At 27.0% G+C, this 27,962-nt stretch overlaps 1 protein-coding gene across 4 annotated transcripts; it reads right to left on the bottom strand.

Moving 5' to 3' along the window:
- Nucleotides 1-192: 192 nt before the first annotated feature.
- Nucleotides 193-27,962, bottom strand: LOC112694670 (FYVE, RhoGEF and PH domain-containing protein 6-like). 4 transcript variants are annotated; one of them, XM_025570212.1, is made up of 13 exons: nucleotides 27,856-27,962; nucleotides 26,146-26,352; nucleotides 7,535-7,616; nucleotides 5,139-6,525; nucleotides 4,938-5,075; nucleotides 4,705-4,871; nucleotides 4,492-4,630; nucleotides 4,199-4,300; nucleotides 4,036-4,135; nucleotides 3,804-3,958; nucleotides 3,513-3,698; nucleotides 893-996; nucleotides 193-290 (listed from the first exon to the last, which is right to left on the bottom strand). In XM_025570212.1, the coding sequence occupies exons 1-13, from the start codon at nucleotides 27,947-27,949 to the stop codon at nucleotides 251-253; spliced, it is 2,901 nt and encodes a 966-aa protein (XP_025425997.1). In that variant the 5' UTR covers nucleotides 27,950-27,962; the 3' UTR covers nucleotides 193-250. The 4 variants fall into 4 exon arrangements, with proteins under 4 accessions (XP_025425997.1, XP_025426000.1, XP_025425998.1 ...); XM_025570213.1 differs by lacking the exons at nucleotides 26,146-26,352; nucleotides 27,856-27,962 and adding an exon at nucleotides 11,593-12,309 and having other exon boundaries at nucleotides 251-290; XM_025570215.1 differs by lacking the exons at nucleotides 7,535-7,616; nucleotides 26,146-26,352; nucleotides 27,856-27,962 and adding an exon at nucleotides 14,913-15,228.

The following is a 27,962-nucleotide window of genomic DNA, read 5'->3' as shown; positions in this document are numbered from 1 at the left end:
TATCCAAGGCACTGATCAATTATGTATATATGTAGTATAAATATGCATGATAAAATAATATTAAAAATAAAACAATTTTCATTTATACTTAGATAACTACCTAAATAGTTATAACAATAAAATAGCACCATAAAATATTCAAATTTTAACATCGGCACATATCTAATAGCTATAATATATATACATGCATAAAATAAAACATTATCTCAGATGTCAATTAATGATAAATATGTAAATATTGAAAGAGATCTTATTTTAATTGTGTTGCTTCGTTAAGAGCGACAATCCATCTGCAAATACAAGATATACCTAGTTAGACATATAAAATTATATATTATCAAATACTAATGTTAAATGATCAATAAATAATATTATCATTGAATTCCATACTTCAGAATCATTAAATTTTAAGTTTAATATTCTACATTATTCCAGCTTCTTTTCACTTCTTGAAGGAAGTAATTATTATCAAAGTTTAAAACTGTTTTAATCAATTTAATTTTAACTTTTATAAATAATGTGTTTTATTAATTATCATAAGCAGAAAGTAAATATGCAATAATATACATATTGACTTACATATTTATAATAGAATATTATTTTTAAATAACTAAAAAAACTAATAATTATATGCATTATCACATTAAATACATAAAAAACTATAGAACTATATATCATATTTTTAGAAAAAAAATGTATTATTTTATTATATTAATGTCAATTATAGTTATAAATATGACTAATGCAACACAACATAGTGAGAAAATTGTGTTTAATAATATTTCATAAAGCATCATTTAAAAATATTTAACCATTATTTATATGACCATCTAATAATTGTACAATAGACTTACTACTTAATAAATGTATAAATTATTAGTTAAATGCAAACCTATTAGCTAACTGTTCGGCATCAGCGCAAAATATCATAGGGTTTTGTCCGGCATGAGCTAGTTGAAAAATACAATTTGAATCAAATTCTTCGTAATTCGTACCCTAAAAAAATTTAATAATCATTATTTTTACACATACCATAGATATGGTTTTATTCATCTTTAATAATATAAATAAAATTAGTAATACATTCGTTAATAATAATTTTTAACTATGTGTTAATTAAATATTGAAAATCTTAGTGTTATTGTGTACTTAACATGAATTAACATGAATGTAGTTAACATGAATTAATTAAGAAAAAAGAAAAAAAATTAAAAAAAGCACTTTTTTATAAACACAAATAAGAACTATAGTAATCATTCATAGGCAACACTTGGGGATAATTCTAGGGAGGGCAAAAAATGAATTTCCATAACCCACAAAAATGGATTTTCATAACCCAATTCTCCCAAAATAAAATTTGAACCTTGATTTAATTTTTTTTTTTTAGTGCATTTTTACCAATTTTGACTTCGGTAAATAAGTCTTTTAGACTTAACTTACTAAAATAAAGTATAATTATTTTAAAATATAACCTAAAATATTAGGAGATATTTCAAACTAATACTAACGTTTACCGCGTTTATTTATGTATGTTTACTATTTAACCGATATCCTATAATCGATGACTGGCGTCGTAGATAGTGCTAGTTAAGAAATTACTAACCATGTTTTCTAGATGAATTAATTTTGATAACAATTATTATCAATTTATCAATATTCGATTATTCAATTAACATGAGTATAATTCTAATATTCTCAGATTCAAATTTAATTTGAAATTCCAAAAACTATTTTCTTGTTTTACATCAGAAATTAAAATTACAGAGGGAATATCATTAATTATTTTAAATTAAATTCAACTTTTCGGCGTTCATCAATAAGATTGAATTCAATTAAATTCAATAAGTTTTTTCGTTAAGTTTTTTCTGGAAGGAGCAAAAGTATACATTTGGCACACCAAAAAATGTTTGGGGGCAACTGCCTTCTTATGACCCCACCCCTCCAAGTGCCGCCTATTGTAATCATTTTTTATTTAGTTTTATGATTCCTATTAGACAATTACAAATAAAAACGATAGTAGAGAAGGGAAATTAAAAATCTATTTAATCATTTAGTTGATAATGAAGACATTGAACCAGACAAAGTATTCCAAACATTTTACTTAATTTTTTAGAGCCAATCAAGACTCATTTGTTTTTTTAGATTTATTAATGAAATCGTTTTTACACTCTAGTTATTTATTTTTTATCTGAAGAAATTGAATTATTTCGCAAAAACTTATTTATATGAGTACTTATTGTTATGTATACATTAGAGTTTTAGTTTTTGAAGTAATTTATTAATAAACAAAGCATTTTATATTGAAGATAAGATACTTACATCCTATATAATACATTCTCCATTAACGTTTAAGTAAATCATCTAATAATACATTTTTTTCAAAATTATGTATCAGAATAAATTTAATTTATCTACTAATATGCTACTACTACTACAATGCTATTATTTCTAATATAATTGTTGTAATTTATTACATAACTATTTAAAGGTTATGCATTAAATTTAACTATGACCAAAATATTTTTTAATTGATAATGATTTATAATATAAATTTACTAATCTTAATATTTATTTTTTTAACACATATTTATAAAACTCTAATACTTAGCTACAAATTATAATAGAAAAATAATTATGAAAACTACGTAAACAGATTTAAATAATACAAATACAATAAAGAAATATAGATAAGTGATGGATTAATAATGTGACTAAATGACCTCATTATATAGTTTCGGTTTATTTACTCTAATAGATAAAATAAGCTGTTAACATAAGACAACTAGGATGTCATTATAAAATAATAATTATGAAATATAACGACTTTGTTTTCGCACCTTATCTTTTCTATACCATATTTAATACATTTTCAATGACCTATTAAATTATGTTATAAAGCACCAATATCTCTCTTTTCATTGAAAATTGAATAGTTTTATTCTGAATGAAGAAAATAATGTACAGTAGAACCCTTCTAATCCGTCAGCTTCGGAACTGGGAGTGTGGTCGGAAAGTGAAAAAGATCGGATTATCAGAATATAAAGAAACATTTGAAGATAAAATGTTACCAATTTATTTATTTAATTAATTTAAATATTATTTTTAATTTCATAGATATATTAAATTAAATAAACAATTAAATAATAAAATAAATAAGAAATAGATAAATAGTAAACGAACAATTAATTTTATAAATATATCTAGCCACATATTATAAATTGAAAAATTCATATTTACATCGATATTACTATGATCGGATCAACTGGAGTGGTGGACTAGCCGAGGGCGAATGAGAGAGATTTTACTGTATTTGTTAGTAATTTTTTTTTTAACAATCAGACTTAATGGTAGTAAATCTGTGCAAATATTTACTTATTCATCCAACAATGTTTTATTTATATTTATATAGAATAAGAAAATTACAATTATTATGATTTAAAACTTTTTTAGAATATTTGAATTATCAAATTTTTTATTGAGATTAAAATTAGATCACTTAATAAAATACTTACTTCTGGAAATGTTTGAATACTATAACCAAGAACTGGTATAGTGTTTAATGCTACAACATCTTCAGAAGCTTTGTATGCATATAATACTTGTTCTTTTAAAACAAACCAAAATCTTTTCCATGATTTACGTTTTTCGCGTCGAAATAACCAACCACTCATTTGTGAACCAGAATCGTTGGCCATCACCTATTGATTTTGTTTTTATAAATTAATTATTTAAATTTTAACAATTAAATTGACTAACAATTGTACAATTCAGTAATAAAACAGGCAGATAACATAAATTATTACCTCTTTTAACCGCTGTGGAACATATTTCACGAGTTTTTTTGAACTCCATACTCCAGACTTTTTAAAAGAATTTTTTATTGTATCTACCATTTTAATAATTTCAAAGTCTGTTATACTGGATTCTTGTCGCATTTCTATCATTTTATCTTCAAATTCTTTAAACATGAAATACAAAATTAATTAATTATAGTTCATTGAACATTAGTAATCAATAACCAGCATATTGACACACCTTTTAGTAAATAATCATAACAATCGTCACACACACGAGCAGCCTGAAACTTCATATAACGAAGGGGTGCTTTATTTTCAGAACAATTGCCACACACTACCTACTCGATAAAATTATTAACATGAGTTATGTTTTCAAATCATTTTAATAAATAACATTATACTTTTCCACATGCTCTACAGTGATGTCTTCGAAACGTGACAGTAAATTCTGCTGCACACGTTTGGCACATAGTCACACGACAGTCTTGAATCCATATTGGAGCCTTAAAAAAATTAATATTTGTTAATATAATGTATATTAGAACCTATCTAAGATTAACTGTCAATATTACAAAAATCTTCAAGTGTCCATGAAAGATATTGTATAATATATTCTAACATAAAAATTAAATTATATTTAAAAACTGATTTTGGTTCACAAAATTATTTTTTAAATAAATGTAATTAGTCTAACCTCGTATCCCAACTGAAGTGGTTCACAACCAACATTTTTTGGAATAAATTTCATGTTCAAAAATGATAGCTGTCTATTGTTATGCTCACTAATTGCTTTTTCTAGAGTTGTAACCCATTCCTCACGTTCAACAGATGATCTGCAACACATTACCAAACACATTTTAATTTAATAGAAAATTGTTCAGCAATATTAAATATTAAAAAAACTTACTTAGCCTTAAGAGTGAAACTTCTGGTAATTGAAATTATACTAAATTCACAACCACAATCATCAGCCATAGGTAGAAATACTTTCATACCACTAAGTGGAAGTTCATAATTTATTTTTAATCCAGCAACTGTACCAGAATATGAAGTATATAATAAACAATCATTGAGCTAAAATATAATTAATTAGAATATAAATATTATAATTGGTACAAATTTTTTTATTTATAAGTTTACCAAAATAAAATATCGAAGTTGCATGTCTTTTCTGGATAGCTTATAAAGTTCACCATCTTTAATAAGTTCTCTACCGGGTTTTAGTACCACGTAATTTCCTAATTGAGATTGTATCTGCAAAAGTTTACTCACACAATCCTGAAATTCAAAAAATACATAGTATTATAATATTTATATGAAACTCAAATATACTTTACTTACTCCTTGTTTGATACTTTTATTAGCATGGTTAGCAACATCACAAACAATTTTCAAAGCTACCGTTGTATCATTGTAATCAATTGAGTCTTCATCTTGATTTTTTAAATAGCTTTCTAACAAGAGTCTATACTGAGGTATTCGTTGGATAGGTTTTAACATATAATGTTTAATTGTAAGTTTTTTGCAAACATCAGAGGCTTCAAAGTCTTTGACACATTTCTGAAATCGTGGATATTTTTGACAACATTCATCCAACAAATTACATTGCCCCTCAAAATTTTGTATATAGGTAGAGTAAAGTTTAAGAAAAGGTCCTTTTTTCACTATAACATCAGCAATTTTAGGATGTTCATTCCAATTCTCCATTCGTTTCTCCATATCTTGCAATAGGTCTTCATTAAGACTTAATAACTGAGGAAGAGGACTGATTATTTTTAATAAATCAGTTGATGGTATTACTTTAACATCACCACCAGTTTGTTCAACAAAAGCAACAAATGTGTTACATAGTAATCTTAAAACATCAATGAATACTTTTTCAGTCGATATAAGTTCCTCAACAATTCTCAAGGACTTGGCTTTGGTTGGTATTTCTTCAGTTTCAAATGTTTCAATATTATCAATAGACAATGTTTCATCAAGTTCAACCTTTTCATTTGGTTTGTCATCTAGTGATGAATGAGAATCGGCATCATTATCCTCTTTATCCGTAGTTCCATCATCATTCTGATTATCATACAAAGAACTACGTTTTTTCAGTTTTAAGTGTTTTCCTTTGCCAAATGAACCGAACCAGGTAACAATTTTTTTTCGAACAGAAAATGATTGATCTGTTGAATCACTAGTAATGGATAATTTTTCATCTTCGAGTGTTGAGTTCATATCATTTAACTGACCAATTGACAAATCTAAATCACCATCAAAGACTACATATTCACTTAATAAATTTTCATCCTGATACTCAAAATTTAAAGCATTGTCAGAACATTTATTGTTAATACTGTTATTGTTGTTCTCACTATAAATTATATTTCTTTCTATAATACTATTTACATTAACAGGAACTTCTATTTGGGAAATATTTGAATTGACATCACTATCATTTTTTAATTCTTCATATGTTTTATTATAGTCAATTTCATTAAGCTCAACATTTGAAGTTTGATTTATGGCAGAATTAACAGTCTTTTCAACTTTTATATTAGATGAAGATTCTACACTCGGAAATTGATGTTTGACTTTGTATGGACTGGTTTTCAACGCAGTGATATTTGGTTTTGGAAGTAATGGAGGTTTAACTCTGTACCTTGTAGCTGTTGAATCCAAATGACATTTATAAACAGAAACCTTATCTTTATCGTTTTTGGTGACCATTATATTTTTTGTCCTTAAAAAACAATACATTAAACATTAAATTAATTTTGTTATTTGTTTAAATATTTTTGACTTGACACATTAAAAGGCAAATTGTTTTTAACTACCAATATTTTAGTTGGTTAATTTGAAGTAAAAATTTAATGACATTTTAAATAAATATTTTTTTGTTAGTCATAGTACTAAAAGTACTCTCTAAATAATTATATACATATATTAAATCATAATGTGAAGAAGAACATTTATATAAAAACATAGACTTTCAAAATTTAATGGCATAACATTAGTTAATTTTTAATTATAAATTAATATTAAAATTTCTAATAATTTATTATTTATACATATATATATATATATATATATAATGAAAAATATAATTTTATTATTACAATGTAATAACTTTAAATTAAAAGAAATATTTAAGAGAAAATAGAAAGATTATTTAATGATCAAAAATCTTTAATATTTTCAATCAAATTTGGAATTTAATATTTTTTCTTTTAATAATTTTATAAATTTAATACTAATTTGTAGCAAACATAAATAAAATATATATTGTGGTTATATATTTTAAAATATTATCAACTTTCTATTGAAATAAAATAATTTTATAAATTAAGACTAAAAAAACAATTTTAGGTTTCTTTAGAATAAATAAAAGCAAAATAAAAGCTATACCAAGAAGCAATTCCAACATTTTTAATTTTTAACCCTTAATACATAATAGGTACAAACAAACAATAAAACAAAATTTTTTAATTCAATCACTAATATAAATTATTTTAACCAATACCTATCATGAAAACACAGTTATATTACTTTATAAAAAAAGTATAAACATTGATGAATTATTATTATAAAAATTTAGATGTTGTATAGAAGTAAAGAGAAAAAGAGCTTAAAATAATAACAACAAAATCAATTTTTTTCCATTTTGCCAAAAAAATGAGCATACATAAATATTTATAGTAAAAACGTGAAATAGATAATTTTAATCAGTTAATAATTTATTAAAAGCATACTTTTGTGGTGCGTCACAATTGCAATCATTTGAATTTGAAAGAAACAATTTTGGCTTTGGCAGTGGAGGTGGCTTTATTTTCTCTAAACAAAAATATAATAAATTATGTTAAGCATATGTTAAAACCAAAAGCTTATAAGATTAATTTTGTATACACAACATTTAATCATACCGAATAAAAAATGTTTTATCTACAGTAAATATTAATTAGAGTTTATTTTATGATACATATTTTTTGATAGATAGTTAAATTTAGGAAGAAAAATCAAATTTTTAATCTAAATTTCTTAAATTTTATTTAGTATAAAACTTCCTTATAATATTAATGATGTTGTAGGTAAGCCTTTAAATATAAATATTTATTTTAAATAAATAATAATCATAAATTAATTAATTATTAATTATTAATTACATATTAAATGAATGAGCAATAAAACTAATAAATTAAGTATAAAAGAAAAATTAAGGAACCAATTTGGGTACTCACAAACATTATTTTAAAATCTGTACAGCTATGTAGTATTGCAACCTATTAAATTTAAGGTAATAATAATAATATAAATAAACCAACTGTGTGAAGTTGTTACTAGCACATTGTATGTGCAATGAGTCCCACAAAATATTGATTAATATTAATGGAATATATTATTTTGTACTAGGTTTTTAAAATAAAATTCATATAATGAATACTGGGGACCAATTTAACACTTGTAAGGAGTCTACAATTTGTAGATTATAATATAATGATGATTAGAAATATTTGATCTACGTTTACATATTTTATTTTATGGTAATAAATATAAGAACTTACTATCGTAATTCTATTCAAACAGCATATTTTATATTTTATATTTAATAGAGGTGTAACTTTTTTTTAATTGCAATATCACAAGAGTCTTACCTTAGATAAATATATGAATTTACATTTCTTAATTTTAAAATTTGCTATTTTTAATATTTTATAAGATCTATATTTATATTGATTATATTATAATATATATCTGTTGATTGGAATTTAATGTTTACAATTAATAAGATTGTAATTTGATTTAAAATAAGTTAAATTTAATAAAATGTTTTATACAAAATAAATGTAGGAATAAAAAAAAACTAAAAATAAATTTTGTGTTGAATATAAGAAAATAATATCACTAACTATTTGAATCACTTTTAAATTTGAAACAAATGTTTTAATGTAAGAAGTGTACTTATTTACACTTACATATTATAGTTTACATATTTTGGCATTTTTAAACTATATTAATCCATCACATTTAACACATTTTAAACACATATAATTCCAGTTGGTAATAATCACAAATAAATTATAGTTTATAATTATTAGCATTATAATTTAGAACTCTGGCAAGGCCATGTCTAGGGGGGTGGGAGAGGTGCGTGTACACCGGGCGCCAAAAGCTTTTTCATAATCTAAGTAATAATACTAAAAGTTAATTATATTATTTAACTCAAAATATTTAACACATTTAACATCATGGTATCGACGCGTAGTCGACATCATTAACATTGTCTTGATCTGCGGTGTTGCTAGTTCATTTTTAGTATTGGTATTTGTTTTTGCCCCAAAATTGGTGAGATGACAAATTAACAATAATACACCATTAATATTTTATTATTATTGTTACTTGATATAATTAATTTAATAACATAAAGGAATATTGACTTGATTGAGTTGTACAATTTTATTTTGAACCCATCTATGATAGATAGTTTTCACATCATAGTTCATGAACGCAGAAGTTGTAAAGGTACCCAATTATTTTTCTTAGGAAATTATTTAAAAACGTAAATTATTTTTTGTGCAATCGAATAAATTTAATTTGTACATAAATTATACTGGTTTAGAATGATAAGTTATTATCTACATGTTTTGTTCTACCTATAAATTTATTTTTATATTTATAGAGCATTTAGAAATACTATTAAGCTCAACAATTACAATAATATACATTGATTAATTAATTAAAATACAATAAATAAAATACCTATATGACATAAAAATATTAAAATAATAAAAGATTAAATACAGAAACCAACCCCATGAATGAAGAAAATAATTAGAATGAGAGCAGATTTTGAAATTTAGAATGTTGAAAGTATTGAATGGGTAATTGAGAAACTAATAGGGATATTGCGTTTGGTAGGTAAGGAAGGACAATCAAAGAGAATATAAGATAAAATACAATTTTTTTTTTTCTAAATGGAGTGTGCAAAAAAGGGTGGAACTTAATGATAAGGGGCCCATGTAAAAATGTCCAGACTTATATTATTATTTATTGTTATTATATTAATACAAATAATATAATATGTGTATATTATAGATTATAATAGGAATATTGTAAAGGAAAAAGATAATATCAGAAAATATCTCGGAGCCCTCCAAAACTGGGGGTGCCTGTGAATATTTCACCTAATACTCCTGATTATTTCACCACTGGAAGGGAATTATTAAGATTTAATTTGCAAGCAAGAAGGTAAGAGATGATGGCCAATGCGTAATCGGTTAAATTTCATTAGGGATTTTGATAAAGTAAGATTGTTGAATCATAATTTTTCTGGTATAATGGGAACTATAGATTTAAATCTAGAAGCAAAAATGTGAGGGTAACTGTTCAATTTGGTGGACCAGGGTGAGAAAACATGGCGTCAAATTATCAGTTATATTACTTAGTTATATTACTTATATTGTTCTTTAGTCGTTGATTATTTGTTTTATTAATTTAATAAATACAAAATAAGTAGCTGTATAAAACCCTCTATTCTTAAGTAGTCTGCTTATAGTTTAAGCTTAACTATAATTATATGGTTCAAAAATATTTTGTAGAGGGGTCAGGGCGCTAAAATTTATTTTTGGCACTGGGCGCTAATTATGATAGACGTGGTACTGGCCTCAAGCAAACTATAAATATAATTATTTTATAACTATAGTTTGTTAATAACTAATAGAGAGAAATGTACAGCATCTTGAAGAGTGAAAACAAAACATCATTTCTTAAAGAAAACAATAAATTATAGAAAAAATTTACAAGTTATTTATGTATTTTATCAATGTGTGGTTATGGTATTTAATAATTTAAACATTTGTACAATGTACAAATATTTTTATTAATTCACTTATGTAATAAATCAATTTAATGATGAATGAATTAAATTTGAAATATTTATCTCTTAGAAATATAAATATATGTTATAGGTATATAATAGTATCAAATAAATGCAATTAGTTTTTATATTTATAAGCTTATTGCATACAGTAAAATTATGATATAAATCATACATAAAGTATATATTTAAATAATATCTGCTTACAAAACAAATTAATATACCTAAATGCACATTAAAAAATGTTAATAATAATTAATTAACAAGTGTATTTACTTTAAAATTAAAGAAATAACCCATGGGTTAATAATATTATCAACATGAAAATTATTGTAAATATAATTTAAATTAAATATTGCATTTTAAATAATTTATGTAACTCATTACTCAATTCTAGATATTCGTTACTATTATTAGGATACCATATATTTTTAAATAATAATATATGAAAAATAATTGTATTATTGTTCTATATTTTTTCAGCCATGCAACCTATAGAAATGTATTGATTTGTAGAACAAATATATATAATTTAACAATAAAGCTGAATAACGTAGAAAACCATGATATAAGTACATAACGAAACGTGCCTAAATTAAATATATTGTTTAATCCTTTATCCAATATGTCCACCAAGAAAATAAATATGTTAAACCATGGAAATAAATCATTTGAAAGATAATATTAGATTAAACATTTTTTCAGTGCAAATCATTGTGTAAGTTTTGGACATACGCAGTATTAAAGTCCTTGGTAAAACTAAGTAAAATTATTTGAACACGATTAAATGTAGACATGTCGTAGAGAAATCCTGTGCACAGCAACAGAAACAATACAAGGATACAAACATCTGGCCACATAGGTTAAGCAACTAACCGAAAAGCAAACCATTGCGAAATGATCAGTGCAACGCGCACAGCGGACAACCGTATTTACCTGGCGTTTGCATGATTTCCCATTTAAATTGTCCACCGCGCAACAGGCATGGTTTCGGCAGCTACAACTAGAGCTGGGCGCATGACCGGTCAATGGTGTCACGGGTTTACGGAACCCGTGCGAGCGGATTCGGGGTTGATGTCGGGCAACTACTATATCAGTAGTCGGACGACAAACGCGGTGGCTAATGAATCGGACGGTTCGGGAAACGACTACGGAGGCGCGCAAACGTTCGTCGGAAACGAATAACATAGAACTTCGAACGGTTTTTGAGAGGGAGGAGAGGCACTAACAAGAAACTTTATTCCCTTGTGACGGACGTTGGCGTGCGGGTACGAGTAGCGTGACGGAATTCTAGAGAGGAGTAGAAAACGGAAAAAAATTAACAAAAAAAAAAAAACAAAAAAATGAGAAAAATTTGTCGTCCGGACAGCAACGGATCCGCGAAATACTGGCTCGACGTATTCACGTAATACACAGCGCACTGATAAGCGAAGCGCAATCCGTGTGAGGGGCGAAAGCTCGTGCGCGTGCGCGCGATAGTTCGGCGGGTGGTCGACACGCGTGCGTGTGTCACCGTCGTGAACGCGAACGTTTCGCGGATAACAACAAAACGCGGCGGGCGGCGGCGCTCGAGTGTTCCTCACTTTTCCGTCGGAGTCACAAAAACATGTTTATTATTATGAAAAAATGTATCTCGTAGAAATGGATTTCTTTTTTTTTTTTTTTCGATAAACATATGTTACTTTGAAACGCTAAACGTTTCGGAAAAGAAAAAAAAAAACATTTCCACGATCGATTCAAATCGATTTTCCCGGTGGTAAAGGTAGATCGTCACGTAAGTCGTCTGCAGACGATCGCAATCGCGGATGCAAACGCTTTGTCGACGGGCTCCGTACGACAAATCGCAAATCTGACGGGGCGAAAACCCGAAGAAACGAAAAACTCGCCGTGTTGCGCCTCGTCACTTGAGCAATGACGGCGGCGACGTATTTCCGACACGGAATAAACCGCACTTTATTTGTTTACCGTAGTTCGCGTTCGTATTTTATGTGAACGTCACGTGCGCAAGAGCGACGCAACGACTGGATACCGTTCTTGTAACCGATCGGTTATAATGGGCTTAGGTAATAACGAGTGTGCCGCCGTTTCTGTGCACGCCATGTGTGCGCGTGTCATTACGTACGTTTCCCATTAACGTGTATGTTATGCTTATTGCGTGTTATACCAGTAGCAACCGATATCGTGCGCAATAAACGTTACTAAGCCCAAAGCCCCTAGAGCCAGTGGTGGGGGACGTTAATAGTGGCCCTTAGCGAACAAAGTTACAATACGTAGGTATACACAAAACACTTATTATCCAGTGAACGTTCAACGAAGTTTAAAGGAATTACGATTACTCGATTCGTATTTATGTATTTCGTAACGTTTGGTTCTTACTGATTATGAGAATTTATCGCAGTATTTGTAGCACCGCGTTGGCGCGGATTAGCGCGTTTTTCGTAGTACACATAAGTTTACGGTGTTCGCGAGGTTGGCCGTCCAAAATTAACCGCCAAATCGCGTAAATAATTAGTATATCGTTTATTAGTTAGTATTTATAACGAAGCACGAATTCAGAATTCATATGGAAGGACCGTTTCATTATCCACAAAATTAAAAATTTCGTCACGCCTATACAATAGTGGTTTATGCAACGAGTCTAGCTGAGGGGATAAATCATCCCATCTCCACGAGATTTCAGGGAAACATATTTTTTTAGCACACTAATAGCGTGGATATGCCGAGGCACATGTAAATTCCCCTAAAAACATTTTGCTTCCGTATTACACTAACGTAAATTCCCCTAATAAAATTAGAACCATTTAGAGTAACCCAGAAGACACCACATAGAGGCGGTTCTAGTTATCCTCCAAAAATATTCGTATTTTTAATTGCATATATTTTTCTTTATTCATATTTTATAATTAGAAAAATATCATACAAATAGCCATTATGAGTAAACATTTCACGTCCCTTATACTTTTTATTGATTTTATTTTGGCTATGAATTACTGGTATTGAATTAAATTTTGTACTTCTTGATGATTGATAATTGAAGATGTCAGTACAAAAACTATGTTAGTCCATATTTGAGGCAATATAGCAATTTTTCTACCTACATTTTGGGCAGAAGCATCTTCCGAATTAACAAAATCCACAAATGCTTGTGAATCATTTCATGCTCATTTTAAATCAAATTTTAACCATAGCCATTAACCATAGGTTTATTGATACACTAAAAAATATTCAATTAGAAATTTACATAAAATTACAAAGCATACACAAACCAAATAGTTGCAATAATAATAAGTTAAAAATATGTCAACAATTATTAAACTAGCTAATAGAAAATTATAAAGAACAAAAAATGACTACATTTCATTATATAAAAACCGTTTCACATTATTACTCCATCAAAAAATAATCATCATAATATCAACTTTAATAATTTTAATAGTATAAAGATGAAAATTAACTTTTCTAATTATAAAATATGAATAAAGAAATATATATGCCGTTAAAAATACAAATATTTTTGGAGGATAACTAGAACCGCCTCTACGTGGTGTCCTCTGGGTTACGCTAAATAGTTCTAATTTTTTTAGGGGAATTTACGTAAGTGTAATACGGTAACAAAATGTTTTTAGGGGAGTTTACGTTAATGTAATACTGTAGCAAAATGTTTTTAGGGGAGTTTACTATTAGGGGTATTTATTATTTAATTTTTTAGGGGAGTTTACATTTGCCCATATGCCAAGCACATGTTTCGATTTTAATAATTGTATTATATTATTTATTTTATTTGCAAATTTGAAAAAATCAATTATGATGCCTTTACGGTAACACTACTTGGAAGTAAAAAATATTTTCAAATTTAAATAAATTCACATAAATATTAAAAAATAATTATTGTTTTTTTATTTTAATATCTTTATTAAAAACCATATGAATACCTATTTGAATAATTTGTGTACAATTTATTACGGATGACAGCATTTTAACCGATTCGTTTTTATACCCAACATTAATTTGTTTCATTAATTACACTACGTTTTGTCTGCATTTAATGTACTATGTTTATAATTATTTTTCGTGTTTTGGTATTTAAGCGATTCTAGGAAAACATAGTGTATTAGCTGTACCACGTTTTCAAGCCACCACTTTTTTTTCGGGTAAAAAATGCATTTTCAGGTTCTCCAAAAGTCCTATCGATAGGTAATATGAATTTAACACAAACACTTGTTACTTTAGAAAGGTAAATTTTCGTTTTTACTTACTATAGCAGAATAAACAAAACTATCAATTTGTAACGAGTTGAAAAATAAAATATTCATTTTAATGCTACGGTCGGGTCACGTCTGTTTTCGAATAAATAATGTTATAATGTAAGTTTATCACATACAAGCACATCGCGCATGTGAGTAATATCGAATCATTGCGTACACAAACGGTAGGTATACGGTACGGATTTTTCAATTATATTTTTTTACAGGAGGCGCACTTTATGTTCACTTATTGTTTCATCGACAATTTTAAAAAACACACACAAGCACTGCACGACACATCGTCAACCATATACGATCGCCGACTAAAATGGTATAAAAACATAGTAGTGTTATGTGTTATGAACGTGTCGCTACTAGTAGCGGATTCCAGAGTTACTACTTATCAGTCGGCAAACTCCACGGCAGGAACTTTGATTTACGAGTGTAATATTTTCGAACTTTCCGAGATCATAGATTCTGTGTAACATTTCGGCATTTATTCGGAAGAACAAAATATCCACCCACTTGAACTATAACCTACAAGGCAAAACTTATACTTCCAACTAGTAAGTAAACTTCTAACTAGTAGCGTCTTCAAACGTTCAATAATATTACGAACGGGAAATTAAAAAACGAAAATTAGGTAAATATTTATCTAATCAAAAACGTATCGGTAAAGCAATTTTGTAAATGCAATGTTGTAAAAACAACCATACATTAAGATTTCATATGCCAAATATAATAATTAAGAAGTGATATCAGAATCAAAAATATACAACAGGACGATTAAAAATTAAAAATAATTAACTTTGTCATACAATAAGCAAATCACCATTCGGTAACATTTATCGGCAACAATATCGGGCGTAACACGTTTCCACCAAAAGTATACCTAACTGATACCTGTTTCCATCGAATCAATTTCTATATCACCGACAAGCAGGGCCGGCTCAAGGTATAGGCGAGCTAGGCATCTACCTAGAGCGGCACTTTAGTAGGGGTAGCATTTTCAAAATTGAACCGAACATTTTTTTAATTTTATTGGTGTTTTATAAGAAAAATATTTAAATTAATTCATTCATGAAAACCACTTACCTATATATTAAAATAATATTGTCTAAAGTTATAATATTACTTTATATTACGGCCTATATTACTGGGCGTTTTCAATTGCCTATTCAAAAAATATAAATAACCACATATCCGATAGTCGCCGTAGTAATGGGTTTTGAATAATAGTAATAGAAATCATTTTTAAGTATTTTTACATATAATTTTATCTATAAAATTAAAAATTTAAAAAATTTTTAAGTAGATATGTCACATAAAAAATAGGGAATGGAACTAAGTTAAGATAAAAGCTCAATTTTTTTTTTTAGAGGCGGAAAATTTTATTTTGCCCAGTGCACTATTTTTGCTTGGGCCGGCCCTGCCGACAAGTTCATGAATTATTTTTTTATAAATATGAATAATACACTATCTATAGATTGCAATACTCATAGAGGCACACGATAACAAGACAATTGATTATCTTTGATTTATCTCATTTAATCAGCTTAAAAGTAGATACATATAAGTACACGAAAAACTCTTTTTATTGTACGTTTAAGTTTATGATTTATAAATATATATATATAGTATGATAATGCTTCACATTTTCGGTACTGGTGAGGAATTATCAAATAATTTCTATCGTATTTTATTTTAATGTTAAAACATATCGACAAAATTAAATTCATTACAGAGTTCAAATTAAGATCATATCAATACCTAACATACATTTTTTTTTAAATAAATTTTTCAATTTTACTGTCAAATGTTATATTGTATATAAAATATTAAATAATACTTTAATTTCTTATTAAATTTCTTACTAAGAACTATTTCATAAGATATTTTAATAATACAAATGAATGGCCATTATCTCGACAACGAACTCAAGAAGATTATAAGAATGATTATTAATATTAATTCGAGCATTATATAGTAACAATTTTATTAGTTTGTTCAAATAAAAATAATTGTTTTAGTACCGTCAATAATTATTCAGACAGTTAATGAATTCGCTATACAGATAACACATTTTAAAAAGTAATTTGTTTTATTATTGGTTTCCACTCACTCAAACACATATACACGCCTTACGAACTTTATCGAATGTAAAACATATTTACTCAACACGGAATTGAAAAATTAAAAAAAAAAATACTGTAAAATTTCAAATGAACTGAAAAAAAATCAATTGCATGTACTTAAGAAAATAAATTAATACATTTACAAAATTATTAAAAAAATTATAAATTGTAACAAACTATTTATAAAAAATTACAAAAGCATTACCCAATAAATATTAATTTTTTTCTTGTTTTGTCTACAAAAAAAAAATCATATGAAAAATCTTGTATTGAATTTTCAAATCTTAAATTTAAAAGATGAAAATTGTAAAAATTATTAACTACCTAAATCACCGGATTTTAATGATTTTTATCGTTTTATCAACATTTAATATTCAACTACTCATAAAACATTATTTTTAAATTGTTTTTCTTTGATTAATAATATATATAAACTTTGTTCTAAGTTATTAATTTTAATTTTACTAACAAATGATAAACATCCACCATCCACCTACCGACAAAGAAATTCCGCCATAACTATGATTTTTGAAGAATTTTAGAATTTTAAACGTAAGCTATAATTTATTGTAGTATGTTATATTATAGAATATTTTATTCTATAATCAATGATTGTACGTTATTCGTATGGTTTTATAGTAGAAAAAAATTAAATCTAGCTAAGGTAATTGTCGTTTAAATACCAATAAAAATCCCAGATGAAATCGCCTCTCAAATAAACCTTCGACACGCTTCTGCATACATAATAAAATCATAATTCCTCTTTTGAAACGTGTGCAACTTTTTTTTTTTTGCTTTATTAAGGCCTTTCGTAGTTTTTATTAATCCCTTCCACGCGTTACGGTCAGTAGCGGTCTCGATGTTTGCTGTTCCGTCTATCATTTTTTTATCTGAGATAATTCTTGCCATCGTTACCGAAGTCTTCCCCTAGGACGCGTACCAGTTGGTTTATTAAACAATACCTTCGGAATTTTGCTTCCTTTACTATGTCACACATGGCCCGCCCATTCTAAACGCTTGAATTTCAGAAAATATTAAATATTTTGTCTGTTGTGTAGATATTCCGAATTGGTATATTTTCCTTTCGTAAACCCTCGTTGATTCTATTTCTGACGTGAGCGATTGAGCAATGAAAATCATAAATCGACTTCAAATTTAAAATTTAAAAATTGCTGTACACTCGATAGTTATGTTTTTAAAACACGTAATTAAATGGTTGTTAATTTATAGATCGCTCAACGTTTGACGAATATATTTAATTTCCTGTACATCTATAAATATTTGTCGAAATAAAATCTTGGCAACTCTATTTATTCATATTCTTAAAATCTAATGCATAGGAAAACATAAGACTAAGTGACTATCATTAAAATTTCTGTCGACATCGGCTTTTTTTCAAGAATACCATATTTGAAATCATTATTTTCTCCGACTATAATAAATCATATTTTTACTTATTACGTACGGTCCGTACGTTAATAGGGATGGTGCATAGCGGTTTCGTCAAAATGCTCATGATATAATACATTTCGTCTAGTGCTGATCGTATCAACTGTATCTTTCCGCAAAAATAACATATACAGCTACAAATGAACCATAAAACCGCATTAAACCACTACGGATTTGATATTTCTTCGTCTTCATCTATCATTTTTCCCTATTCTCTCTATCTCTCTTTCAATCGGAACTTATTAATACAATATTATTCGTGCGATAAAAATATTTATATCGTCATGTTGCTATTATATTGTAAACGGTACCTTATAGACTATGTAAAAAAAAAAAAAAAGCCTATGTACATGGTGGGTCATGCGTGACATATTTGCGGGTATTGTATTCCGAGTTCACCGCGATCATGCATACAATGCATCGTAATAATTCAGTATATATTGTTGAACAGTTACATGGCGAATACATTAGTCATCGCTCGTCGCTGTCGTTTTCCCCCCCAAGGACGGTCGCGAACACGGGTGACGCGTTATAGACAATATTGTATTATTATGAGCGTGTATTACTGTTATTATTATACTTTTAAGTAAAACGATGACTGCTATGACGCAAAATTAATTGTTCGACGAGCTATTACAACATGTTTTTTTTTTGTTTTTGTGACGGATTTGCTTGTCACAATTTTTTACAAATCTTCAAAATATTTTCAATTTCAACTCATGTCTATGCGCTACTTCGCTGTTGTCCTAACCTAACCAACGCACGGTGCACTGGTAGTCGTGACCGGTCAAAATATCTCTAGTCAAAAATATCTTCGATTTAAAATATCTTCAGTAAAAATATCTATGGTGCAAAATTTCTCCGTTTAAAAATATCTAATAGAAATATTTTCCATAAAAACACTAAATAATATTTGAAAATATGTTATTGTAATCATAATATGTTGTTATTATTGTACAAGTATTTTATACAAGTTGTTATTAGTATACAAATACAGAATAAATTGTTATCTCCAATTTTCACGATTTGGTCGCCCAATCCACGTATCTTCAAAATAATTGATTATTGAAGTTAATAAGTTCTTCATTTTCAAAAAAGTAATTTGAATATGTAAGTTCTTCGATGATATGAATGACATTAATTATTGCAATAAATGCTGACGCAATCAACAATCGTATTTGCATAGAAAACTCAACGTCAAGGGCATATTCGAAGGAAGCATTCGCCCCCCCCCCATGGCTCATATTTTTATTTTAAATATTATACATTGATTTATTTAAAAAATGTAATGTAGGTATAAATAATTAAGAATATAAATCATTATAGTCAATCATTATAATATGATAATAAATTCAATAACATGTCAATTTGATCACGGGTATCAATTTTTGTTTATCTTCTTATATCATAACATTTTTGGTTGTGGAACGAATAATGGTATTATCTTCCACGGATATTGCTACGGTTATAGATATTTACAACCATAAACGAGGTATTTATCAGATAATTTATAGTAATTTAAAGTATCACTTTTTTTACCACATATTTACTAGTTAGTCATATTTTGATGAATTTATGCATATTATATATTTTTGTATTTATTAGAGCTATATAAGTCCTTAATAATTTTATTCGCCTATTTTTTTTACAACATAATATCTGGTATTTTTTTTTGTACATAGGTATTTAATAATTATTTATACACAAATGCATGCATATTTGTGTATTCTATTGAGCTAGAAGCCCCTAAGCCAAATAATAATCATAATAACTGATAATATTTATTTCCATATTCTTTAACTTGCAAATATTGGCCAAAAATATATTTTTATAGATTGAAAACATGGTTAAGATCAAGAATAGGCCAGCATAAACTAACAGATTTGGCTTTCCTGCATGTGCATAAAGATATTATTGTGTCCATTGATGAAATAATCAACAAATTTGCCAAAATGAAAAAAAGAAATTTGGAATTTGTAATTTGACTACTTACCAAACTTTTGTTTTCTACTTAGATATTTGTTAAATTAAGTTACCTATCTTAATGGTTTTTTAAAGTTTTTAAAAAATAATTAATAGGCAGGTACTATTACTTGTACTACTATGATTATTTTTTGTTATTTTTATACAGGATTCAGACTGAAGGTACAATTTTAATCTAGGAACTAATTGTGTTGTTATTATTAATACTTATTTTATATGCAGTAAGTTTTAAATATATTTATTAAATGAATATTTAATTCAATTTCAAATTATTTTAAGTTTGTATTGAAGAAAAATTAGTGCCCCCCTCCCCCCGTGGCTATATCACGAATACGCCCTTGTCATCATCATATATTTGTTGTAAATTTCTGTTGTAAAAAATTCATCAATACTGACATACTACCTTATCAAAACAGTTGTTACGCCGATAAAGTTGTTTATCATGGTTTGTACCTAAACGTACTTCTAATCATGAAAAATATATCTATAAATACATTGGCTAATATAATATTGTGATTAGTTATTATTGCTTGTGGGATTATTTTCTAAATATTATTACTATAAATTTATAATAATATATTTTCACCTACTTTTAATAATTATTGTTATAGAAACATTAATATTTATACAAAATATAACAAATATTAAAATATTTTCATGGGAGATATTTCTACTCTAGAAATTTTTAAACGGAGACATTTTTTACAATAAATATTTTTACTAGAAATATTTTGTAGGATATATTTTGACAGGAGAAATTTTTGTGGAGACATTTTGACCTGGAACCATGCACTAGCAGTCCGTAAAATTTGATAAAGTATTGAGTTCAATAGTATTTTTTTAATTTTGTTTTGATTAATGATTAAACGTTGTGATTGTACATCCTATGTTGCATACGTACTCACATTTTAATGTTTTAATTTAAAAATTCACTTATATCAGCTATAATAATATTTAAATTAAACATAAAAAAATTTTGTGATCTAGTTAATTTGATGACAACTGTTAGCTTTTATTCAGGATTATATATACATTAAAATAAGATGTCTCTCAAGGTTATTATATAATAAAATTATGATAAGATAGTTAGGTAGTATGTTTATAATGTTTATTTATTATAATTTATTGTTATTTCATTTGGTGTTTGATTTTAACACTAATTAATGCGTTAGTTTTTTAATTTTTTTTTTTAATTAATATAAGGTTAGAGTAACTGTATAACTATACTAAAAGTCTCATCAGCATATCATGAATGATCTGAAAGTAGATACGGACGAATCGAGACTCCTATTTTAGAAAGATCATTTTTATTTTTAAATTCGTGGAAACCGAAAATAATAACTTTAAAATAATGTTAAATTTATAATGTAATGTATTTTTTATTTAGTTTGATAATATGAGCAAATATCATTTTAGACATTTTGGTATCTTTATAGAAACGTATGTATTATAATATTCAGTGATAGATGTATAAAGCAATGTATTGATAACAACAAATACAAAAATATAAAAAATACGAAGTTTAATAAATGTTTAAGGAATTTTTGTTATGAGATAAAAAATATCCTTGTTATTAGTCAAATACATTTTTAATTTTGATTTAGCCTTTCCTGAGCTTACGGGTATTGTTAGCACCACTTTTTTTATCTCTAGAAAATCGTATATTCCGATCTTTACTACTGTATACAATTATAAGGAGTTTTCTACAACCGCGTTAACCCAAGAAAATTATTGAACCGATTTGACTGAAATTGTTTACTGTTATACCTGACAATCTGCTGAAGGTTTTTTCACTTTTGTGAATAAAAAATAAATATAAGGTTCTTGAAAAATTCAAGAACAAACCTTTTTTATGTTCCCATTTTGTGACAGTGCTATTTATCTTTTTTACAATTTTATGGTCATTAAGGTTACAAATATAGTTTTTTTTTTTTTTTTTTAGTTTGATACTTTTTGATACTACTTTTAAAGGTTCATTGGGCATACTAACAGTGTTAAATTTCGGGTAAGTCGCCAATTCATCATCATGCCGAGAGCGCCAAGAGCACGCTACTCGAATGTATAACAGAATGCAACAAGAGAACGTTCTCAAAAACTTTCACAGCAGCAACGTAATGCTTTAAATCTGAAATCAGCGTTTAATTACCGATTAGAGATTGATTATTTAAATATTCCAGCGCTTCAAATAGGACTAATGACTACATTATACTCAAAGTATCATGCTAAAAAATGGAAAGATGAAACCCATGGACTTTGCTGCAGTAACGGTAGAGTTGTTTTACACTAATTTGAGGATTCTCCGGAGCTAGCTAAAAGTTTAATTGATAACTCTTACCCTCTACCAAAATAGTTCTTTGATAATTGAAAATAATGCTATATTTTTACAAATATATTATATGTCAGAGTCGGATCAAATATCTACTCGAACAATTATGATTAGGTTAGGTTATTAAAAGGTCTCATTGAATCAATGCAAAAAGTTTTGCGTGAAAATAATCATCTCATACAGAGCTTCAGATCTAACGTTCTTTATGAGTAGCAAAATTTGAGTTTAATTATTCACACTGATCGAGTTCTTCAAGGAAAAAACAGAAGTCAATAAATTATAGAAGCCGTAATTCATACTGAGTCAATAAAAGGAGAAATTTTATTTATTCCAAGAATCCCCATTATTCCCACTGACTTTCTGTTTTCATCCAAACAGCTTCAATTCCCAGGTAAAGCTTATTTTACGATTATGATTAACAAAGCTCAAGGTTAAACATTTAGGCGTTGATCTACGTCTCGAGTGCTTTTCACATGGACAATTATACGTGGGACTTTCTCGAACTGGGGACCCGAATCATCCAATGATTTTAACAGGAAATAGAACAAAAAACATTATATACTCAGAAGTTTTATAAAATTCTTATTATATAATTTGTTATCAACAAATTAATAAACATTTCTTTTGTATCTGTATTCATTTTTAATAAAAATGTATTTATCATTAATGCCGCTAAAAACTTTTAATCACTAAAAATTTTAATACGTTTTCATTAAATGTTTCTATATTTACTTGTGATCACATTAAACGATAAAATTTGAACAATAAATTCTACAATCCGAAGGTAAAATAAACGGGCGAAGTCGTGACGGGTCGGCTAGTAATTTGTATAATATCTTATTGGACTAAATTTTTTTCCTGAGAATCTTTCATTCAAAATTATTTGTAAACAATTTTATTTTTAAAGTAATACATTTTTATTGCAGTAATTCGACTCGACATGCCTGATTTCCTTAAAACGTTTATTAAGTTGTATTCTAGCTAAACTACATACTTATATTTTTTTTTACAATGTTAAATTATTTGTAAAATCATCCATGCCCATTGCAAAGAATTAAAATTAACTATAAACCCGTTTTTTATCATTAATCTATCATTTTCCAGTAATCTCAAATTACCTGAGCATTGTAGAAAACTACGTTCGCATAATTTTGTTTCCGACATTATCTAATAAGTTATTTTTAACTAAATGCTATCCAATTAGTTCTTACAAATAATCAATGTATTATTCATATCGTAACATGTTTACAAAGGCGTATCTAAATTTAAAATGTTAGGGATACTGCAAGACCAAGAACAACAAATACCTAAAGACCTATGAAATACACAGATACACGAGTGAAAATTTACTTTAGTTTACTATGCTAGTATAACGTTATATAATTAAACGTCGCTGAAATATAAAAAAAACTATAAGTAAATATTTTTTTTACGTGATGAAATAATTTTTTTTAATTGGAACTTCAAACAGATTTTGAAATATTATAATTTATAATATATTTTATTATTTAAACTAAAAACAATGGTTTTGACATTGAAATTGCCAAATATTTAAAATTATTTGTAACCATTTCATGAACACTTATTTATTTATTTTGCTTCAACCATTTTTGTTCCTGACGTTGCATACAATCTATATAATTAATAGCTTTATTTAGACACGATTACAAACGCGTACAAAATGTGTATGCTGCAGCGAACAGAAATTAAATGTTAATACTTATAAAAGGGTGAGGTCTTATTAGTTCATAAATTTAAATATACCTACAAATTATTATTCGGAAACTTCTGACGTACGTATCCAGATATTTGGGTTGTTCTTCAGGTCATACGTGATGCAATGCAATATATTAAACTTGAATGTGAATAGGGAATTAAAGTATTAAATCACTTTTATTTTTTCATTGAGGACAGGCAAGGCTGCCGGTACATTAATCCAAGGTCCTGTTAGTTTAACTGGGCACCGTTTCAAAGGCTATTATATGTTCATTAACATTGTAAAAATGTATAGATATTTACAATTTCAACTTTTATTTTTTTTTCGGAAATGTACTCGCAATACTTGCGTACGCTTACATTAATTTGTAAAAATTTTAGGTATATTTTATATAAACGTGGTTCTAATATCAGTAATTCAAAATTTAATTTTTAATTTTTTCTAACTGATTAGTAATTATAGATATTCAAATATACGAATACACGTGAATCAAATTTAATTTCTAATTCATTTTTACAACGTTCGATAAAATTTAGTTTGAGTTTGCAGTCGTAATACCAAAAATTTATTCGATAAATATATTTATGTGCTCAATTATAGATATGTAATCATATATTATAAATATAATGACAATTCAAGCGTTCATTTTAAATACAATTATACGAATAAAATTAAATATAACATTTAGTTTTAGTGTAAATATTGAAAAAATTAATGCCATATAAATATCAAAATATAATACAGCTATTGTAATCAGGGACTGGAACTCAATCGAAAAAGACCGGTTTCGTATCAAAACTGTTTAAAAGTATTGAAACCGAAATCTTAATCAGAACCCTTAAAAACGTTTATGAAGTAATCGAAACAGTCATTTTAATTTAAAGTTGAGTAATGACTAATGACAAATAAGTAAAAAAAAAAACAATTTTTTCAAATAAAATGATGTATACACAGTATGTATGATGTATGATGTATGCATTGTATGGTTGTTTAACATAAAAATAAAAAATTTTTTTTTAACCAATTACATTGTACATAATTCAATACTCCAATGTTAGGCTGAGATTTCAACAACAGTGTCTACTTTAAATTATATAGTAAATTATTTAATAAAATTAGTATTTTAATGCATTTTTAAGTTTTATATTTTTCCTAAAGTAGGTACAGTGTATAGGTATACATTTTTACAATCCACCCTTGCTATCCTTAATCTACGTATGCTGAGTTATAAATAAATTGTTTTTCTTATTATGAAGATTTTATTATTTTGGATTTATACCTACCGTAATATATTATTATATTTTAATTACTATATTTAAAAAACTATACTCGTCCAACTCTGGTATTCTGTATATTTTTTTTTTATAGTGAGTAATAAAGTTTTATAATAATTTATTATGCACTTTTCATCAATTAATTTGATCAATTTTTTTTTCTAATTGACGATCCTAAGATCTAATTTAAAACGATACTTAGTATACTCGTTTTTTACCCGTTTGCGCTTGTAACACCATTATACGAATAGTTTTTACCATTGCCAATATTGCTCAATATTATACATTTTAAATGATATGTTAAATGCATTAGTTTATTTTTTAATAATTACTATACAAACTATTTAATGTGATTGTTGACCTTGTTTCTGTCCAGAGAGAACATCGATATTTGGCTCCACTTTGCTTGTATTCAATCGAAGAACTGCATGAAGTTGTTCATTTGTTATATGAAACCGAGTTTTACTTAAACTGATTTTCATTGACGAAAGTACTTGTTCACAAATATATGTCGAACCAAACATACAGGATATCTTGGCTGCAAATTGCCGAATGTTTGGAAAGTCTTCTTTAGATAGATTTGAATAAAATTCAATTAGATTATTAGAGCTTGAATAATTTTGAAACATTGTTTTTAAATAATTATTTGATTGAAGATCGATGATTTCTAATTGTAAAGAACTTTCAATACTTTCTGGATCTATGTTAATAGGATTTTCAAATAATTTGATAAGTTCCTCATTGTCTAAAATATCTTTAAAACGTTTTTGATATTCAATTTTAAGCAAAAATAAAACGGTAATGCACCATTGTTTTGGAAATGAATTACAATTTTCTTTTTTTAAAGTAGCACAACACTCGAAATGGGACAAATCAGATTTTTCAAATTGATTTTTGAATAGAGATAATTTATGTTGAAAAGCTTTTACTATACCAAAAAAATTACTGATGAGTCTTTCATTTTCTTGTAATTTTAGATTTAAAATATTGAGATGATGAGTTATATCGGTTAATAATGCTAAATCCCAAAGCCATCTATCTTCATAGAGTGGTATATATAGTTTATTGTTTTCCTTTAAAAAAGTTTTAATTTCATTGCGTAAAAAAAAAAAATGTTTTAAAATTGTGCCTTTATTTAACCACGGTACATTACTATGGTGTAAATCATCTATAAACTCAGATTCTATTTCTAAAAGAATTTCTCGAAATTGATAGTGGTCCACTGCATGTGTTCTTAAGAAATAAATAGTTTCCACTACAAGGGACATAACTTTTTGAAATAAAAAACATTCTTCACTTAATAATGCTTGTTGGTGAACAATACAATGTATTCCAATTGTCGGTGAAAGATTTAGTTTAGACATTTTTGTATTTATTCTTCCAATGAGTCCGATCTCGGTATCCATCATACTTTTCCCGCCGTCCGTAGTGACACTTACAAGGTTTTCAAAACCAAGACCAAGATTTTCAAGTGCATTTGATACAGCTTTGAATATATCGTCTCCGGTTTTTGTATTACTCAAACTTGCTAACCCTCCCAGCTCTTCTGTTATTTCAAAATCATCATTTACGCCTCGTATGAAAATTAGAAGCCTTGATGACATGTTTATCATATCTGAGCTTTCGTACAACGCTATTGAAAAATATGAAAATGTTTTTGCTTTTTTTACTACTTGTTTAAAAATATCAAATCCAAGTTCTTCTATATTTCTAGCAATCGTCGAGCGTGACAAACTGATTTGTTCAAATAAACATTTTTTTTCCGGACAAATTGCATTAATCACCCGCAGCATACACTCTTTTACAAATTCTCCATCAGAAAAAAGTTTATTTTCATTAGCTATCGCTCGAGCGACAAGATAACTAGCGCGAACCGAAGACACGTCTTGTTGACTGTGTTTCTTAAATAATACACTTTGAGTATTAATATTTTTTTTTAACAAATTGCACTTAACTGCCCGTTCTGTTCCTACTAGATTTTTAAATTCGTTTTTGTGTTTGATTTTATAATGTCGTTTTATGTTATATTCTTTTAGTACGGTTATAGTTTCTTTGCATATTAAACACATACCTTTGTTTCGCCATTTTATAAAGAAGTAATCGTTTTCCCACTGCTCTCGAAAAACCTCGTGTTCGGAGTCGATTTTCCGTTTATTTTGAAACATTATGAACTGTGAA

The sequence above is a fragment of the Sipha flava genome, unplaced genomic scaffold (assembly GCF_003268045.1).
Source record: "Sipha flava isolate LNK unplaced genomic scaffold, YSA_version1 132_pilon_pilon, whole genome shotgun sequence".
NCBI classification, from domain to species: domain Eukaryota; kingdom Metazoa; phylum Arthropoda; class Insecta; order Hemiptera; family Aphididae; genus Sipha; species Sipha flava.
This window is presented reverse-complemented; position numbering and strand designations above follow the sequence as displayed.

What these genes read in the sequence shown, in the direction of transcription:
- LOC112694670 (XM_025570212.1), bottom strand. Translation starts at nt 27,949, where the DNA reads ATGTTTCAAAATAAACGGAAAATCGACTCCGAACACGAGGTTTTTCGA. An exon ending in GTATTCAAACATTTCCAGAA is followed by an intron (nt 997 to 3,512) that starts GTAAGTATTTTA and finishes AAATTTTTTTAG; the next exon opens with GGTACGAATTACGAAGAATT. An exon ending in GCCGAACAGTTAGCTAATAG is followed by an intron (nt 291 to 892) that starts GTTTGCATTTAA and finishes TTGTATTTGCAG; the next exon opens with ATGGATTGTCGCTCTTAACG.